General features: G+C 43.8%; 1 protein-coding gene across 2 annotated transcripts in view; it reads right to left on the reverse strand.

Moving 5' to 3' along the window:
* gsc (goosecoid) overlaps window positions 1–21067 on the reverse strand; it is a 32925-nt gene that overhangs the window by 4879 nt on the left and 6979 nt on the right. Inside the window, exons 2-3 of one of the 2 annotated variants that reach the window (XM_060828594.1) lie at window positions 15577–15960; window positions 9551–9810 (exon numbers count right to left, since the gene is read on the reverse strand). In XM_060828594.1, coding sequence (XP_060684577.1) covers window positions 9551–9810; window positions 15577–15919 — 603 coding nt within the window. In that variant the 5' untranslated portion in view covers window positions 15920–15960. Of the gene's footprint in view, window positions 1–9550; window positions 9811–15576; window positions 16099–21067 lie in introns of those variants that run through there. The other variant, XM_060828593.1, reaches the window with a different exon arrangement.

Raw genomic sequence — 21067 nt, forward strand, 5'->3', positions numbered from 1 at the left:
ATTCTAAATGTGGCCGAACCAGTGTCTTGTACAGTGTTAACATGACTTGCCAGCTCTTATACTCAATACCCTCTCTGATGAAGGCAACCATACTATATGCCTTCTTGACCACTCTATCCACCTGTGCAGCAACCTTCAGGGTACAATGGACCCGCACTCCCAGATCTCTCTGCCCATCAATTTTTCCCAAGGCTCTTCCATTCATTGTATAATTCGCTCTAGAATTAGTCTTGCCTAAATGCATCACCTCACATTTGTCTGAATTGAAAGCCAACTGCCACTTTTCTGCCCAACTCTCCAGTCTATCTATACCCTCCTGTATTCTCTGACAGTCCATTATGCTGTCTGCCACTCCACCAATCTTTGTACCATCTGCAAATTTACTGATCATACCAACAGAGTCCTCTTCCAGATCATTTATGTATATCACAAACAACAATGGCCCCAACACTGACCCCTGTGGAACACCACTGGTCACCTTTCTCCATTTTGAGAAACTCCCTTCAACTACTACTCTCTGTCTCCTGTTGCCCAACCAGTTCTTTATCCACTGAGCAAGAACACCCTGCACACCATGTGACTTCACTTTCTCCATGAGTCTACCATGGGGAACCTTATCAAAGGCCTTACTGAAGTCCATGTATATGACTTCAACAGCCCTTCCTTCATCTAACAACTTGGTCACTTCCTCGAAGAACTCTATCAAGTTGGTAAGGCATGATCTCCCCAGCACAAAACCATATTGGCCATCACCTATAAGCTCATTCCTTTCCAAATATAAATAGGTCCTATCTCTCAGTACCCTCTCCATCAACTTCCCCACCACCGTCAGGCTCACTGGTCTGTAGTTACCCAGAATATCCCTACTACCCTTCTTGTACAGGGGGACAACATGAGCAACCTTCCAGTCCTCCGGCACCTCACCTGTGTTTAAGAATGCCACAAAGATATATGTCAGGGCCCCAGCTATTTCCTCTCTCACCTCCCTCAGCAACCTGGGATAGATCCCAACCAGTCCTGGGGATTTGTCCACCTTAATAACCTCTAGCCTACCCAACACATCTTCCCTACTTATGCCAACGTGATCCAGACGAATCAAACTTCTATCTCTAATCTCAACATTCATCATGTTCCTCATGTGTATTTGAAAAGAACCCCTTGTTGGTTCAGCAACAACCCTCTGTGAAAAGTGCAAAGCGGACTCCCCTTGGAGTGCAAAGTACTAAACTGTTTTATGTCTAAAAACTCAAAAGGGGGTGGGGGGGGTGGGTGATTGCACTAAGATTAAGCAAGGGTTGCCTGTGTAATCTGGAGAAGCTAAATTATCAAGTTCAGGCTGCAGCCAACTGCACCCTGCAACTTTGAACACCTCTTAGATTTGAAAGTTTGGACATGTCAATTTCCCCATGAGCTTTAATTACTACATGATTTGCTGGTAAATCACCAAGTGTTGACCTCTTACTTAGTAATAAATTCACATTGTCCGTATTACTATTAAACACTGATACAATACATGTGCACCTGGAGGACTTAGAGCACAATGCAGCCTTTTTGTCTCTTGGAACACCTGCAGAAACATGCATTTCCATATTCACACATATCTGTGCATGGGACGCTATACTGACAAGGGGAGAGAACTATCAAGAGAAGGAACCTTGGCCTCACTTACCCTTCTCAATCCCAGAAGCAGAGACTTCTGTAAACTCACAAACCATGTGCTGAATACAGGACATCCTCACTCTGAGAGAAAACCCCATTTTGTTTCACTAAGTATGAATTTTCATGACTAGAAAGCCTCGCTATGTAAGAGATTTCACCAACCCTACCGTCCTCTTACAGAATCATTTCTCAGTCCTGAATCACATTTACTAACCCCAGCTCCACTGTCCACCTCACTGTACGTGGTAGCTAATTTCACAATTACATTGTCTTTTCAACTCCTCAAGTCTTTCCTTACTCTTAACACCCAAACTTAACAAAGGATTAATATAACCAGATTCATGCAAGGTACAGGCAGCATCACTGGAGTCAAATATTCAGATTAGAGGATTTATCTGGATTATAGTTGGGGTGGCACAGTGGCTCAGTGGTTAGCATTGCTGCCACACAGCGCCAGGGACCCAGGTTTGATCCCAGCCTCAGGCAACTGACTGTGTGGACTTTGCACATTTTCCCTGTGTCTGTGTGGGTTTCCTCTGGGTGCTGTGGTTTCTTCCCACCAAGGATGTGCAGGTTAGGTGGATTGGCCATGTTAAATTGGCCATAGTGTGCAGGAATGTGCTGGCTCGGTGGGTTAGCCATGGGCAATGCAGAGCTATAGGGTAGGGGGATGGATCTGGATGTGATGCTCTTTTGAGGCTTAGTGGGGACTCGATGGGCTAATGATCTGCTCCACACTGTAGGGATTCTGTAAACCAAATTCTATTCTACAGTTTAAGATTTTATAATCTGTTGTATTAACTACACACATATAACAGATTGCTTCTATATATATAAAACACACAGGGGATATAAGGATCAGTATTACCAGCTGAAATCAGAGTAATCTATTTTAATGACTGCTTAAGAGACTGGATGCAACATATCGGAAGTTTGCTGATGGTACAAAGCTCGGGGAAAGTAAGCTGTGAGAGAGATAAAAAGTTCCCGCAAAGGAGTATGGCCAAGTCAAGTGAGTGCACAAAAAGGTAGCAACTTGAGTGTAAACCTTTTAGACAGGTCGGGGAGTGGAATTGCATACTTTGTTGGAAAGAATAGAAAACCGGAATACAGTAGCGCCTCGACATACGAAAGACCCCGTTCATGTACAAATCGGTTTACGAACAGGATTGTACGTAAAATTTTGCTTCAACGTACGTACGAAATTCAAGGTATGAACAAAGGCATGAATGCAAAAGGCCCATGTGTGACCACGTGGTTTCATTGTTTTGCTTTGCCAAGCGCTTGTTGAACGCAAAACCTCTCGGGCCCCGCATGATCTCATTCAGTTCGTGTTTGGCACGTGCGCTGTGAACAGCTTTCGTTGCTATGTCCAAGCATTCTTACGCTATCTGAGCAATGGGAAAAATTGATTCAGTTCGCAAACTTTTCGGTTCGTGAACCAGGTCCCGGGACAGATTAAGTTCATAAGTTGAGGCGCTAGTGTATTATTTTCACGAGACACGATTAAATAATGGAGTTCAGAGGGAATTGTCTATCTTTTTACAAGAAATGTGGAAAGTTAACATCTAACTACAGCAAACCATAAAAAGGAAAGTGATGAGTTAGCTTTTATTTTGAGGGTGCTGGAGTACAGAAAGACATCTTGCTGCAATTGTACAGGACTTTGCTGAGAGCACACCTGGAACAAAGGCAGAATGTCAGTCCCTAACAGGGGGCGACAGTAAACGTTCTCTCGATTGATTCCTGAGATGAGGTGATTGACCTATAAGGGAAATTAAGTCGAATGGGTTGGTATTCTCAAGTTTAGCGGATCTCATTGAAACCTACTAGGATCTGAGAAAGCCTAACAGGAAGCATATTAGCAGGTTCGTTCTCCTCTTTGGAGTCCAGATCACACTCACCCACACTCACTCACTTGCACATACTCACACTCACAAACTCTCACACACGCATTCTCTCTCTTATGGGACATTCAGTCCTGTTGCATATTTTTCATTCTAAAGCACCATGAGGATGAAAGATCTCATGTAATTTTTGGAATCTGATTACCAAGATAATTATCTGAATTGGGAATTTATTCCATTTGCCAATGCTCTCGCTTTAACATCCCCAAGTGTTGCTGAACTTTGGCAATGTCAGCATTTGGATTGATTTGTTTATGGAAAGTAAATATACTTTTCTTTCAAATGAAGTGTGCGATTAGATAATTTCTCCCAAGTGAGAAAAAGAGTTTGACCATCATCCCACATCTTAACACAATCCACAATCAGCTGAGAGGTCAAAGGTCAAAATGGGCTAATCCATAGAATTCTTGGTGTGATTATTTGTCCACCCACAATACTATTTCTGGCTCCGTGTTTGATTTCATTACTCAATCTAGTTTTTTTAAAAATTCCCCCTCGCGTCTGTAAAAGATTTGAAGAAAACAAGGAAAATAAGAGGACAGAACAACCCATTATTAACATTCCATAATCTACTTCACCCAAAGGAGGTGAATTTGAAATCATCTAATAAAGTTAATCATCCCTGGTATTGTTATCATAAATCTTCTCTGGACTCTCTCCAAGCACTTGGAAAAATACGTTGGTATTCCTTGTAAAGCTTCAGGATGTTTTAAACCTTTCGGCAGCCAATTAAGTTCTTTTGAAATGCGCTGTTGAAGGAAATGCAACAGCTGATTTGCACACAGCAAGACTCCACATTCAGTGAGGGGATGATTAGTTCATCTAAATGGTAAACAGTGGCCAGGGCACCAGGAAGAACTCTCCACTCTTCTTTGGATCTTCCACATTCATCTGAAAGGTCCAACATGACCACAATGTAATGTCTGACCACTGGGATTGCCAATGTACAGTATGTGGTGAATAGACTTTCCAGTTTAGACAATCTGAGGCTGCACTGATCAAAATCACAATGAGATACATGGTGGCTCAGTGGTTAACATTGCTGTCATGTGCCTGGGTTTGATTCCGACCTGGGGTGACTGTCTATGTGGAGTTTGCACATTCTCCCTGGTACGTATGTAAACTTCCTCCAAGTGCTCTGGTTTCCTCCCGCATCGGAAGTGTGTGGGTTAGGTGGGTTGGCCATGCTAAATTGCCCGTAGTCTGCAGGCATGTGCATGCTCAGTGGATTAGCCATGGGAAACGTGAGGTTGTGAGTATCAGGTAGGGAGCTGGGTCTGGGTGGGATGCTGTTTGGAGGGTCAGTGCAGACTTGATGGGCCAAGTGGGCTCTTTCCGCATTGTAGGGATTCTGAGAGATGACTGTTGTGTCTGACAATGGGTCACCTCAACCATCTCCAGGAATTTCTGAACAGGTTGGGGCTCTCTGTGTTTTCAGAAAAGGGACTAAGGAGGTGACCCAATGTAAGTATTTACACTCATGAAGGTATTTTACCAGATAGAGTTAGGAAACATTACCATGTGAGGGAGAAAATAACTTTGGAGTAGTCACTAACAAATCCCCATTTAGGACTCAGGAGAATCACAGTGGTTAGAATATAGAATTTACTACCACCAACGTGGGTGAGGAAAGTGACAGAGGTGTTTTTGAGTGGGAAAGGAACAGAGTTTGGGTGAGTTGAATTGAGTTAGGAGGAAGCTTAAAAAGTGATTTAGGCCAGTCGAATGAATGATTAGTTTATGTGCTGTTAATTCGATGTAATGAGACAGCAAGAAGTGAACCTCTTCCAAAGAGAGAGGAGGATGAGGAAACTAAATTGCAAAGAGATCAAAAACAGAATGAATGTAATATGTCCTTATCCAGCTTGGGCAAGTGCTCAAACATTGGTTTGGCTCACTTAAATGATTAAAGTTAACGTGGCTGCTTCATATTTCTGAATTGTCCAGGTGGTAGTAATCTCATCTCAGAGTTAAAATGTTTCACAATTCAAGCACCATTCCATGACTTGAGTGGATAATCTAGCTTAGTAACTCAGTGCAGTACCGAGGGACAGAATTGTATCTCATGGATGCGATGAGCTTGTTTCAATGATTGTAAAAGACTGCATGGCACTTTCTCAAAGAAGATTGTGAAGTTCTCTGAGGAGTCCTGGCTGACATCCACGGTTTAGCACCTCAGCAGATTTACTGGTCGTTTGTCATATCTGCTTCGTGTGAAGTCTTGCACTGCATGGACCGTCTGGGTCAACAATGCCCTTCAAAGGCAAAGCATGTTGGGATATTTCAACAGTGTGACAGACATAGGTTCTTTTTTATGGCAAATACAGATTTTGCGTGATCTGCTGGACAGGATACAAGGAAACACTCTGGGAACTGCACCAGACACAATTTTTATGTCAAACATAGAGTACAATCATACTCAGGAGTCTCAATAGAACACTTTGGGAGTATTTGGTTGTGTATACTGAAACTGCCTGGAATATAGTCTCACACAGAAGTAGAAAACTTGAAATAAGAATTTGTGGGTGAAAACCAGTTAACAGCAAAATAATTGAGAATAGTTTTAAAATCCAGGATTTTAACAGTCAAGATGGATGAAAATAAGAAGTTTTACTATTAAAACTATTAAATCTGCAACAGACATCATTTCTGAATATAATACAAACTCATTGTCTGATCTCTCACTGAATAGCAAGTACAACTAGACTTTTATAAAACAGAGCAGTTCGATCATTGGATAAGGTAAAAAAACTGACTGTTGTACAAGAGATCCATTGTCCCATCATTCACTGGGAAAAACCAGAGCTGCATTGAACAGAACCACCGTTCTGTTAATGTTTACATACAGTTTTTAACACAGACAATAAACAATAGCTCACTGACTTGAGTAAATTTCGTAACAAACCTACTGTTTTATCATTGAATCATTAAGATCAATAAAGATAACAAGAAAAAAGGTAAAGAACATTAAGCACAGCTAATGTATCCCATTATGAACCATACTAAAGTGAGACCTTTTACAATCTATTTGTCATCAATCCAGTGACTTTCCCTCAGTGTCTGAATCCAGTAATCAATCCACATGTTGGTCACTCTTATAAAGATTGTATTCATATCAGATTGGAATTTACATTTTACTTGTTTGAGTAGGAGTTCCCTTGTTGTATTTCTGACAATTTAATTTTAAAATAATTACCTTTCCATACCCGATGGACTGGAGCACCTTTCAGACCCCTCTTTCCTGGGTTGAAGAGTCTAAGTCTTTTAACTCCTAGACTTTTAACTCCAGGAGTTGGCTTCATGTCTCTTTTCTGCATTTTTACCTGTGCCTCAGAGTTTCCCCTTGGTGTCACAGAGACCAGGACTAGATTGGACATATGGCCTGACACTGAGGTTACCTGTAAGATTCCTTTTGTTTGTGTAATTTTGCCACAAGTTTTCCTACTGAGCTTTGAAAAACATGAATCAGATAAACTGATAGCTTGTGAAAAACCTCACTGGTTCACCACAGCCCTCAAGGCCACGTTTTACAGATGCGTGTTGCCAGCATAAGGTCTAAACCACTAGGGAACTTAGGGAGGCATTGGCTTGTCTCAATGATGTTCCAACTGGAGCTCTGGACCAACAAGATTCCAACAGCTCATCACACCTTGATAGTAAATTCAACCCATGCTCTTGCATAATCTATATCTCCCATCTCTTTCCCATAACTCAGTTTATTGGAAGGGGCTGAAACATTCCTTTATCTAGTGGGTGGCACAGTGGCTCAGTGGTTAGCACTGCTGCCTCACAGCACCAGGGTTCCAGGTTCAATTCCAGCCTTGGGCGACTGTCTGTGTGGAGTTTGCACATTCTTCCCATGTCTGCATGGGTTTCAACCGGGTGCTCTGGTTTCCTCCCACAGTCCAAAGATGTGCAGTTCAGGTGAATTGCACCATAGTGTTAGGTGTATTAGTAGAGGAAAATGGGTCGGGGTGGGTTATTCTTCGGAGGGTCAGTTTGGACTGGTTGGGCCGAAGGGCCTGTTTCCACTCTGCAGGGAATCTAGTCTAATCTTCCATCTGCATGATTGAAGTTGTTCTGTTCCCATTGAGTTTGATATTGATGCTTTGAAAGGTTTAAGTTGTTGGATAGATTTGGCTTGTATCTTGTGACTATCAAAGATCCAACCAAAGAGTATGGAATGATAAAAAAAATTGATAGGGTAGAGATACAAAGAAAATATTTCACCTGGTGAAGAGTCAAGAATGTTACAGCATCAACCAAACATTTCCTTTGTGACTGCAGGGATTCACCCTCTACTGTTTATCTGCAGTATGACACCATTCCTCGTAAGAAGGGTCAGTTAGCTGGACAGCCAGTGTACACTGTGGAGCAATGCCTACATTTCCTGAGGTTACTACAAAGGGCTCCCTTCTCAACCCTTCCCCTTGCCTGAGGTGTCAGACTTTCAGGTTAAATCTATTGAGAGAGTGGTCTTCCGGTCTGGTGCGACTTTGCTGACCTGACTTTTATTGACCATTTTAAGTAACCCGGCCACTTTTTAAATTTTCTCTTATCCCTTACCTGTGTTTGTCTGTCTTTTGTGTGAATGGCAGCTGAATGCAAATATTTCAGGTTTTAAAGCACAGACATCAGCCTATCAGGTGGTTTACTTTTCTCTATGCTAAAACTATTGTGTATCTAACAAAAAAGATAAATCTTTTGATTAAGATACAAAACCAGTATCTGGAAATTAATTATTTGCAAAGTCTGGAATTACTTATTCAAAAGTTGGATTAGGAGCCACAGCAGTGACTGTTTAAGGGTCTTAATTGATTTAATTTGACTGTATTACAAATATGGAGGTAGGAAGGCAGATTTGGTTCTGTTCCCTGTCTCCATGTTAGATTACTTACAGTGTGGAAACAGGCCCTTCGGCCCAACAAGTCCACACCGACCCGCCGAAGCGCAACCCACCCACACCCTTACCTAATACTACGGGCAATTTAGCATGGCCAATTCACCTGACCCGCACATCTTTGAACTGTGGGAGGAAACCGGAGCACCCGGAGGAAACCCACGCAGACACGGGGAGAACGTGCAAACTCCACACAGTCAGTCGCCTGAGTCGGGAATTGAACCCAGGTCTCAGGCGCTGTGAGGCAGCAGTGCTAACCACTGTGCCACTGTGCCGCCTACACAAATTCAAACACGGATGTTTTAGATTACTTACAGTGGGGAAACAGATCCTTCGGCCCAACAAGTCCACACTGACCTGCCAATGCACAACCCACCCAGACCCATTCCCCTACACCTAACACTAGGGGCAATTTAGCATGGCCAATTCACCTAACCTGCACATTTTTGGACTGTGGGAGGAAACCCATGCAGACAGAGAGAGAATGTGCAAACTCCACAGAGTCAGTTGCCTGAGGTGGGAATTGAACCCGGGTCTCTAGTGCTGTGAGGCAGCAGTGCTAACCACCATGTTGTAACATAGGGAATACCACTCCACAACTCATCAGCTTTCCAATGAATAGAAATGGGAAAACCTACTTTAGATGCTCCGTGGGTAGCCCTCGTGCACTCTGAGCCAGAAGGTTGTGCTTCATAACTCCACTCCAGAGAATTGTGCACATAACCCACACGGGGAATAGCAGTGTATTTCGAAGGGAGGAACACACTGTCAGAGATGATCAACTTTCAGACCAGAGATTAGACTGAGACCTCAGTTAACCTTTCAAATCCATGTAAAAATAAATCCTGCAACACGATCTTCAAACTCTGGTATGCCTAATCTTTAGGCCTTCAACAATAGTATTAAGAGAGCAAAAGCGGGGAACATGAGTAATGCCACATTGCTTTTTCTTTGCAAACATTGCCTCTATATTTCCAACATATTAGTAGTGAAAAGTCCTTCAAATTTCTTCATTGACTGTTAAGTATTTTGGAGCGTTCCAAGACGGTGCTATATCAATACAGGAAGTTGCCTTTCCTCTTACCTCCACTTTCTCCTCCCGGAGATGGACTCTCCTGGCCAGCTGTTCCCTGGTGCCTACGTCTGGGTACTTGGTCTCCTGGAAGAGATTCTCCAAGGCTTCCAGCTGTTCGTCCGTGAAGATGGTTCGGTGGCGACGCTTCCTCCGGCAGTGGAGCTGATTCAGAAGCTGCAGTTCAGTGCGGGATAGAGCCCCCAGACTCACATAGGGCAGCACCTGGGGGGCAACTGGGGACAGATAGGCAGAAGCAGCCCCTTCTAATCCTTTCACAACAGGAAAGAAGAAAAGAAAATCAGGTCCCACTCATTTTACATCTGGATTTATCAATTAGACCATGACTGATAAAGACCAATGATGACAATTTCAACACTGACACATTGTCAAATGTAAAGACAGTGTTGAGTTATAGAGCCATAGAGTCATACAGCATGGAAACAGACCCTTCAATCCAAGCAGTCCATGCCCACCATAATCCCAAACTAAACTACAGCCACCTGCCTGCTCCTAGCCCATATCTCTCCAACCTTTCCTGTACATGTACTTATCCAAATGTGTTTTGAATGTTGTAACTGTATCTGCACCCTTCACTTCCTCTGGCAGTTCATTCCACACGGATCACTCTTTGTGTAAAAGTGTTGGTTCTCATGTTCTTTTAAAATCTTTCTCTCTCACCTTAAAATATGCCTCCTCGCTTCTAATTCCCTCAACCTAAGGGAAGGACACTTGCTGTTCACCCTATCCGTGCCTCTCACAATTTTATAAACTTTGATAAGGTCACCGCTCCTCCTCCATGACTGGATTTGGTGCAAGTTTTGTTACAAATTTTTCAATGAGCTCAAGTTCATGGGGTGTAGAATGCTGGAAGTGCATTGGAATTGTCAAATTTAAAGGAGATAAAATCACAGACAAAGCTTCAAGTAGCATATCACAGACCTGTTACAGCCACTCGGCGTATTCCAGATGTGCAGAGGCAGGGTCCAACCAGGCAGTCTTAGCGACAGTGTGGACACAAGATCAGGTGCCTGTCTCAAGAGTTGGAGTGGTCCAGTAAAGCCCCAGACAGGAGGCAGGAAGAGGGATGAAGTTGATGGCTATGGAATAGAGTTGATGGTGGGGACAATTTTGAGAGAATCTCTGAAAGTCAGGCAAGCAGCAATGGCAAATCCAAGACAGTGAAGAAGTGGTGGGATGTGGTGCTGAGGTAAAGTTCAGGAGTAGTTTTTGATGTATATCCCCAGAACGAAAACCCTCATTGCAGATAAGGTGGCAGCCCTGCACAGACACTGCATAATTCATAGAATTGACAGTCTGGCAGCTTCTAAAATAAGTGGCTGACCCACAATGCCAATCCCTCTCCTATAAATACATGACAGATGCCTACACTGCCTCCTTTCACAGCTGTAACCTAGGGAGTAGCTTCCATCCTTTATTAATACAACCTTGGAGTCGTGATTCAACTTGGAATGAAGTACAGTAAAACTAATTCAGAGCTGTAAACTGAAGTAGTGTATTCTAGTGTGTCCTTACCAGTCATATGCAGGTTAACCATAACCTTCACCTTTCTATGAATCATCTTACAGCCCAGCCTCCTAAATAAATAACCATCTCCAGTGCATCTCAATAAAAGCTGGATGACTAACTCCTCATCTTCTGCTTGGGACAAACATCAAGATTCAATATAGAATTTAACAATTTCACAGCATGAACATCTGTATCTATGTCTACTATCCAGCCCCACATTCCAGGTCTTGTAATTAAATGGATTGCTTTCAGCACAGTCAATCCATTTGTACCTCCTCATAGTCTCCATTATCACCTATATAGCTTCTCTTCCTCCCTGCCTTCCATCAATAGCCTTTTTTTGTTTACCCAACTTTTTAATCCCTTCTCTTTTTCCACCTATCTGGTCATTTCTTCCCCCCCCCAGTGCACTGTCAGCAGCATTAATATCACATTTTCCTAGCTGCTACCAGTTCTAAAGGAAGGTCACTGGACTCAAAATATTAACTGTTTTCTCTCCATAACTATGGAGTTTCTTCAGCGATTTCTGAGTGACCTCCACAAAAAGACAATAAACAAAGCTGTCATTCATATTAGAGTTAAAAATCACACAAGACCAGGTTATAGACTGACAGGTTTATTTGGAGGCACTAGCTTTCAGAGCGCAGCTATGTTTGTCCATTCCAGTCCAACATCGGCTCCTTGAAGCCATTCTGATCAGAGCAGTGCTGATTCTCTCTGCTCAGTTCTCAACTGTTCTAGTAGCTTGCTCATAGCTGATGCAGGACAGATAGACAGAATAACAGAGAGAGGTCAACAAATTTCCTTGCTAGTATCATAATTCTCAAACTTCTGAAAGATTGAGAAACCTCCATAATTTCCCACCCGCTTCATTTAAAGCCCACCGGGCAGAAATGATCATATTTCTGAAATGTATTTCTGAGTCACAATATATTTTCCATTACTGTTTTGTTATTTAAGTTAAATTAATTAAGTTGCTGCCTTGGATTTATTTATAGTTCCTCTTCTATCACGAGTACCTTACCCTTTCCTGCTGTTGTGGAAATGGATATTGACTTCTCATTTTAAACTTCTTGCATTACCATCGTGCTTTATTATACAATTATATTTATTGCTATTTAATAAACTCACAACTCTCTTCTTGATATACTTTGCAATATAGAACACATATACTTTTGGTTTCTTTATTACGTGGAAGTTTCCCTCTCTCTGCACCCACATCCATTGCAATATTTTCTTTGCACCTCTTTATTGCTTTCTATGGCTCTCTCACTCTCCCAGATTACTATTTCCCTTGCCTTTTCATTAAATCACTTCCACTAAGTCAGAGGTGAAGAGATTGATTTTTCGCTCAGATAGACTGGAATTATCTTCAGAAGGTAGTGATGGCTGGCTCTATAAATTCATTCAAGCCTCAGTGAGATAGATTTTTGATTGAGAAGGGAGCCAAAGGAAGCTGGAGGTTAGGCTACAATTTGATCAGTCATGATCCTATTGAGGGAGCTTGAAGGGTGACATGTCTCAATCCAACATCAAATCCTGTATCTTGTTGCTTTTATATTTGAACTTGCCTCATGTTTTGACGATGATTGTTTATCTGAAGAAGTGGAAGGTTTGCTCTTGAGGATTTTGGGCTCTATTAGACCACAAAGTGAAGGAGCAGATTTGGATCATTCGGCCCATCAAGTCTGCTCCATCATTTGATCATGGCTGATATGTTTCTCAACCCCATCCTCCTGCCTTCTCCCATAAGCTTCAATCCCCTTAAGGATCAAGAACCTATCTATCACTATCTTAAAAGACACTCAGTACTGTACCAAAATGCCTCTTGTTTTTCTGTAGATTTATCTGTTAAAAGCTCAGCCTAGATACACCTGATCGGTTTGTGTCTGAGAGGCACCATCACTAATACCGGGCCTTCTCTGAGCTCCTTCTCCAGCACTTGCTTCATTCACTACTGCCACCAGATTGTTGACAATGCTGGCTTCTGAAGTGGCCTGTTCGCCTTTCAGTTCTAAAAATCATTATTTCAGGAAACTCTCCTGCCACCAGCAGATTCCAAATATCCCAGCCTCTCCGAGTTAATCAGTGCCCGTCGTCTATCTCAAGTGAACATACGAGAGAGTTGGGAACAGAAGGAGATGGTGGTGTAGGGTAATGTCGCTGGGTTAATAATTCAGAGACCCCAAAATGAATGCTTTGGGCGTATGGATCCAGAAATGAAATTTGAATCAATGTGAGGCTAGAATTTCCTAGCCATTGTTGATTGGGCCAGTGGGTATGGATGAGTCTGCGTGTGATGGTATATGCCTGTGTCAGTGACTGTGTCAGTGGGTGTAGATCAGGCTGTCTTTGTTTGTGTGTGTATGTGCTTGTGAGTGTAGATGAGTCTGTGTGTGGGGATGTGCCTATGTCAGTGAGTGTGGGTGAGTCTGTGTGTGGGGATGTGCCTATGTCAGTGGGTGTGGGTGAGTCTATGTGTGTGGGGATGTGACTATGTCAGTGGGTGTGAGTGAGTCTGTGTGTGTGGGGATGTGCCTATGTCAGTGGGTGAGGGTGAGACTGTGTGTGGGGATGTGCCTATGTCAGTGGGTGTGAGTGAGTCTGTGTGTGTGGGGATGTGCCTATGTCAGTGGGTGAGGGTGAGACTGTGTGTGGGGATGTGCCTATATCAGTGAGTGTGGGTGAGACTGTGTGTGGGGATGTGCCTATGTCAGTGGGTGTGGGTGAGACTGTGTGTGTGGGGATGTGCCTATGTCAGTGAGTGTGGGTGAGACTGTGTGTGGGGATGTGCCTATGTCAGTGGGTGTGGATGAGTCTGTGTGTGTGGGGATGCGCCTATGTCAGTGGGTGTGGGTGAGTCAGTGTGTGTGGGGATGTGCCTATGTCAATGAGTGTGGGTGAGTCTGTGTGTGGGGTTGTGCCTATGTCAGTGGGTGTGGGTGAGTCAGTGTCTGTGGGGATGTGCCTATGTCAGTGGGTGTGAGTGATTCTGTGTGTGGGGTTGTGGGTGAGTCAGTGTGTGTGGGGATGTGCCTATGTCAGTGAGTGTTGGTGAGTCTGTGTCTGTGGGGATGTGCGTATTTCAATGGGTGTGGGTGAGTCTGTGTGTGGGGATGTGGCTATGTCAGTGAGTGTTGGTGAGTCTGTGTGTGTGGGGATGTGCCTATGTCAGTGGGTGTGGTTGAGTCTGTGTGTGGGGATGTTACTATGTCAGTGGGTGTGTGTGAGTCTGTGTGTGGGGAGATGCCTATGTCAGTGAGTGTGGATGAGTCTGTGTGGGGGAATGTGCCTATGTCAGTGGATGTGGGTGAGTCTGTGTCTCGGAATGTGCCTATGTCAGTGTCTCTCTCTCTCTCTGTGCGCGTGTGCCTGTGTCAGTGTGTATGGGTGGGTGTGTTTGTGCGTGTCTCTCTCCCTCAGTGTGTGTGTCTCTCTCTCTCTCTGGGTGTGTGCCTGTGTTAGTGTGTGTGTGTGGGTAGATGTGTTTGTGTGTGTGTGTCTCTCTCTCTCTGGGTGTGTGTCTGTGTCAGTATGTGTGGGTCAGTATGTCTGTCTTTATGTGTGTGTGTGCCTGTGTTAGTGTGTGTGTGTGTGGGTGAGTGTGTGTGTCTCTCTGTGGGTGTGTGTCTGTGTCAGTGTGTGTGGGTGAATATGTGAGTGTGTGTCTCTCTCCCTATAGGTGTGTGTCCGTGTCATTGTATGTGGGTGAGTGCTAGTGTGTGTGGATAGCTGTGTGTCTCTCTCTCTGTGGGTGTGTGTCTGTGTCAGTGTGTGTGTGTGTGTGTGTCTCTCTCTCTGAGCGTATGTCTATATCAGTGTCTCTCTCTTTCTCTGTGGGTGTGTCTGTGTCAGTGTGAGTGGGTGGATGTGTTTCTCTCTCTATGTCTGGGTGTGTGTGTGTGTGTGTGTGTCTGTGTGTGTGTCTCTCTGGGCGTATGTCGATATCAGTGTCTCTCTCTCTTTCTCTTTGGGAGTGTGTCTGTGTCAGTGTGTGTGTGTCTCTCTCTCTCTCTCTGGGCGTATGTCTATAGCAGTGTCTATTTCTTTCTCTGTGGGTGTGTGTCTGTGTCAGTGTGAGTGGGTGGATGTGTGTGTCTCTCTCTATGTCTGGGTGTGTGTCTGCGTGTATGTGTGTCTCTGGGCGTATGTCTATATCAGTCTCTCTATCTTTGTCTGTGGGTGTGTGTCTGTGTCAGTGTGAGTGGGTAAGTCTCTCTCTCTCTCTGTGGGTGTGTGTCTGTGTCAGTGTGAGTGGGTAAGTCTCTCTCTCTCTCTCTGTGGGTGTGTGTCTGTGTCAGTGTGAGTGGGTAAGTCTCTCTCTCTGTGGGTGTGTGACGAGGGTATAAGAAATGAAAATCCCGTTCAACAGACACCGCGTCAGCGTTAACACGGCAACTCTCTGACAATGCATCATTGAAAGAAGAACATTAAACCTTGATAAACATCGAATCACTTTCACAAACATTTCAATTCCCTGAAGCCATGAGCAGATTACGGAGCCTTACCTGGAGGAATGCAGGAGCAGTGCTGACTGGTCAGAGGCTGACATGTTGGTACGGTACTACAGCAGGACACCCTGGGCGACCCGGGAACATAGTAATAATTGTAACCCATCCTTGAGGCACCGACGGCCAGGTTGGGGTGTTGAGGAGGTGCAGGAGGAGGAGGAGGAGGCGGAGGAGCCACGGCTGGAGGGTAGAGACTAAGGTAGTCAGCGGTGGCGCACAGCGAGTCAGCACCGACTCCCGGGTAGGTGGCCAGCGGAGCGGTGGGCACAGGCGCCGAGCCCTTACACCGAGAGGGCACTCCTGCTAAAATACTCTCGATGCTGAACATCGCAGCCGGCATTACCAGTTCAACTGGAGCACCAAGGGAAAGGACACACGCATCTACATCCAAAACAAAACCACAGAATCACTTTCCAAAACAAACCAACTGCAGCGTTAGAACTGAGGCTAACACCTGACAAGATATAAAGTTGAGTCTAAGTTAGTTCATGCACCGCGCTGTCTGTCTGTGTCTCTCTCTGTCTGTCTGTTCCCTGGATCAGGCTCGTTCCCAATGCTTTATACAGACAGCCCGCGTCATGAAGCTCGTCCTCCCCACCACCCCCCCCCCCCCCAATCCCCTCCACTCTATGTCATTGGGAAGGGAAAACAACGTCTCTAGACTTGTTTTCACATCCCCCTCCCCTCTAATTTACACACACACACGGGATCCAGTCCCGGAAATTCGGTATTGTAGATTAAAGAAATTAAAATGTAATCTTTCCCCTCTGTGTCTCTCTCTCCCCCAACCCCACAGTAGCTTTAAGGCTTTGTAAACGGGTGTTTTTAAATTGATTTCCCCCACCCACCCCCCAACCCCCCGCCACCGGCCAGCAGCAAGTTAATTGCAGCCTCTAATCCGATTAGTGGAAGGATGTGGTAAAGGCCGGTCCGCATGAAGCGGAGGGCTTGGGGGCGGGGTGGTGGGGGAGAGAGAGAGGAGGTGTGAGTTTAAAACGCGGGTCAGTTCCTCTCCCCGGTTCTTGTGCTTGGGGAAGTGCCCCACAAATAAATCACTTTTATTTTGTTCACCCTTCCCAAAATTTAGCCAGAGTTGCCCACAATCTAGCTACAGGGAAAACACCACACAAAGTGTTACAAAGTGGCTCTCGTCCCTAATTTCCTTCATTTACAGCTGAACCAGCTTTCAGTTTTACCCGCGCTGAGTGAAAAAAAAATCTTGCTGCATAAGAAAAAGCAAATTCTTTTTGCCTTTCGGTTTGTCCATTTCTCTCTCTGTGCCTGTCCACGTCGCCTCCAAAATGTATCTAGTTTTGGTGTTAACTCTTAAAAGTATCGATTTACGAATGATACATTGATACAATGTATCAATCTCTGCCTAAAATGTATCCAATTGTTTATCCAAGACAAAATAACGATTCACCCGAAATAACCACAGACGTGTGTTTGTCAATTTCTCACTGTCCGGAGTTTGTTTTATTTTGTTTAGGACTGGACATTGTTTTGATTTTAATTCCGTGAACGGCTGCGAGCAGGCAGAGTCTCGGCTCCTGAAATAATATTGAAAGTTTTGTTTTGGTTAAGTATTTAAGCCGATTTCGATCTTGAGGTGAACTCGCAATTTTCACATCACAGCTCGATCTGGTTCAATACATATCGAGGAACGAAATCGGAGATAATATAAATGTAGGGAACAGATGGAGCGCGTTTGGTTTGATTTTTGTCGTAATTATTTTTTTTAAATGATACTTTTCGGCTGCTGCTGAATAATGAGTTAATTTGCAGTGGTGGGGGTCAGTTGTTTACTGTGTATTGTGAAGGGATGAGGGGTGACCATCACAAGGGTGAAATGTGAATAATCTGTTCTGCTCCAATCCACAAACCGGAGAAAAGCCCGGGACTGGGATGGCTTTTAAACATTGGGGGAAGGCAATTAAAAGATTTTAATTTCCTGCGAGCAACGGTTACTGTACAAACAAGTGACCCATTAACAAACAAACCAGTCCGCACAACTAATTCAGTCAGAAAACGCATTCAAAACAGTGACATTGAAAATGTTGTGAAACCGTTTCAAATCACCAAACCCTGTTGAAATGCTAAACAAATTCTCTCCAGCCGTAAACCCACTCTCACTGAATTTCCAATAAACTGTGAATTTCAAGCCTCCTCCGGCTGCCGCTTTCCTTTCTCATCCCGGAGTCTCGGCGAAAAGCCGTTCGGTATGTGAATGGTTCTGGGATTTTCCGTTTCGGATTAAATGATCGGAATTCTTTTTCTCTTTTTTTTGATATTAGGATTTGGTGAGAAAGATTGTCGGGTGGGTTCGAAAACCTGTTTCAGAAAAGCTCTCGGTATACCCTCATGGATGGGAGTTCGAGAAAGAGGCAAAGAGTTCTAGCTCTATGACGGCTCATGTACATGATCACTGCCACATCATATATGTATACATTAACCCTCATACATATTGACCTTCGTACAAATTAACATAGTCATGCCATATATAAATACATCATCTGTCATATGCATTAGCACAATCACACCATATATTTATAAATTGCCTGTCAAATACATGAATACAGTCATACAATACATAAATACTTTACCTGTCATATATAGTAACGCAATTACACCATATATAAATACATTACCTGTTATATACATGAACACAGTCACATCATATATAAATACTTTATCTTTCATATATATTAACAGTCACGCCATTTATAAATACATTACCTGTTATATATGTATGCACAGTCACTTCATATATAAATATTTCTCGTAGACATTGACACAATCTCACCACATATAAATGTATGCATTTTCATATATGTTAACAAGTAACACAATGTGTAAATGCATTAGTTCTCAGGTATATTAATACAATCTCGTCATATATTAGAACATCAACTTTCATACACATAGGTCTCATACATTCATGAAAATATACACATTAATGTACTTACACAGACAAATATACATTAGTACATAAGCATTCATACACAATAATATGCTAACTCCTATACGAGCACTAATATACATTAATGTATTATCAATAACATATTTCTATTTCTATCTTGTTTTAACATAATGAAATATTTCAAAGCATCTCACGAACATGTTATAAAACAAACTGAGATTGATCCTTATAGAGATTATGTGTGGTCAAGGAGGATATATTTTAACACTGTATCTTAACACAGTGAATGCAGAGAGAGGGGAAGACATTCAGGAAGAAACTTCCAGACGCAATTTTCAGCTGAAGTACAAATTAGTAAAACTAAGAAACCATGGATGTGAAGAGGCCGGATTTCAAGGAGAGAAAGGTTGTGGGGCTCTTATTAGAGAGAGACGGGGGTGGGGTGTCATGGAGGGGATTTAAAAAAACTAGGATGAGGATTTGAAGCCAAGACGTAGCTTGACTGGGAGCCCATGGAAGTTAATGAGCATTAAGACCGAAAGCTGAATGGGCATTGGTGTGAAGAGAGACATTAACAACAGAGATTTAGAGAGCAAGTTTTCGGAGGGAAAACTGTGGGAGAACAGCCAGCAGTGTGTTGGAACAATCTTATTGTAGCAAAACCCCAGATGTGAATTTAAGCAGCAGATCAACTGGAACAGTCATAGGATCAATCAGTAATCATGGGGCACAAAGGAGGCCATTCCGCCCAGCAAGTTTACGCTAATTCTCTGCTCAGTCCCATTCCCCAGTTTCCTTCCCCTCAGTTCCTCACTGAAATTGCTAATAAATTTGCTTTCACAACTCTCATGACGAGTGAGTTTCAGCTCATTATCACTCGCCGTTTTAACAAGTTCCTCGGCAGATGCCCTTCCAACTTTGGCCCCAAACCTTAAATCTCAAATCTTTCTGTCCCCATGCCATCTGCTAAGGGGAACAGTTTCTTTTATCTCCCTTCTCTAAACCCTATCATCTTCTGATGTTCATCCACCAAATGTCTCCACACTCTGGCTTGCTCCAAGGAGACATGTCTAGCCTTGCCACTCTCCATTTGCAGCTAAAATTCCTTGTCCCTGGAATTATTCTGGTAAATCTCATTTGTCCCTTGCTAAGACGTGATGAAAAGAACTGGGCACAATACTTGACCTGAAACCCAAGATCCCAGAACTGTGTAAACTTCTTTTAATTATGTCCTGTTATCTCCAATGGTGTATGCGAGTGAACATGGCCAAAGTTAGGAATTGGTGGTCTCAGTGATGCTGTGGGTATTAATCAGAAGCTCACGTCAGGGTCAGACATTAAGATTGTAAACAATCTAGTTTAATTCCTTTAGAAGATTAAACTTAGGGAATCTATCCTAATCATAATAGTCACGCACCATAGAGTCATAGAGTCATAGAAATGTACAGCATGGGTTGGACCGAAGGGTGTGTTTCCATGCTGTACATCTCTATGACTCTATGACTCTATGGTGCGTGACTATTATGATTAGATTAGATTCCCTGCAGTATGGAAACAGGCCCTTCAGCCCAACAAGTCCACACTGACCCACCGAAGAGTAACCCACCCAGACCCATTCCTATACCCTATATTTACCTTTGACTATTGCACCTAATACTATGGGCAATGTAGCATGGCCAATTCATCTAATCTTTGGACTGTAGGGGGGAAATCGGAGCACTAGTGTGCTCATGTACACTGAGAAACAATAACAAAGCTCACTCATATCCATGAATATTTACTCAAGTATAATAACACGCCCACATAGTACTACATGTGTACCAAACACGCACATACACATGTGAACATGTATGCACAAAATACTGTGTTTCAGTTATTTGGACTCTTCCCTCAAGACCAAGTAGTTGTGAGTTTGTTTCCAATCAACTGACATTAAAATGAAAATCTGTCCTGACCCTTGCAGCACAGTACTCAGGGTGTGCCGCACTATCGGAGGGTCAGTACTGTGGGAATGCCGCACTGTCGGAGGGTCAGTACTGAGGGAGCACTGCTTTGTCAGAGGGTCAGTACTGAGGGAGTGCCGCACTGTCAGAGGGCCAGTGCTGAGGGATTGCTGCGCTGTTGGAGGGTCAGTGTTGAGTGAGTGCTGCACTATGAGAGGGTCAGTACTGACGGAGTGCCGTACTGTCAGCGGGTTAATACTAAGGAGTGCAGCACTGTCGGAGTGTCAGTTCTGAGCGAGTGCTGCACTGTCAGTCAGGACTGAGGGAGTGCTCCACTATCGGAGGGTCAGGACTGAGTGCTGCACCGTCAGAGATTCAATGCTGAGGGAGTGCTGCACTGTCGGAGATTCAATGCTGAGGGAGTGCTGCACTGTCAGAGGGTTAGTGCTGAGAGAGTGCTGCGCTGTTGGAGGGTCAGTGTTGAGTGAGTGCTGCAGTGTGAGAGGGTCAGTACTGACGGAGTGCCGCACTATCAGAGGGTTAATACTAGGGAGTGCTACACAGTCGGAGTGTCATTACTGAGCGAGTGCTGCACTGTCAGTGCTGAGGGAGTGCTACACTGTCG

This window comes from Hemiscyllium ocellatum, chromosome 8, assembly GCF_020745735.1.
Source record: "Hemiscyllium ocellatum isolate sHemOce1 chromosome 8, sHemOce1.pat.X.cur, whole genome shotgun sequence".
Taxonomy (NCBI): domain Eukaryota; kingdom Metazoa; phylum Chordata; class Chondrichthyes; order Orectolobiformes; family Hemiscylliidae; genus Hemiscyllium; species Hemiscyllium ocellatum.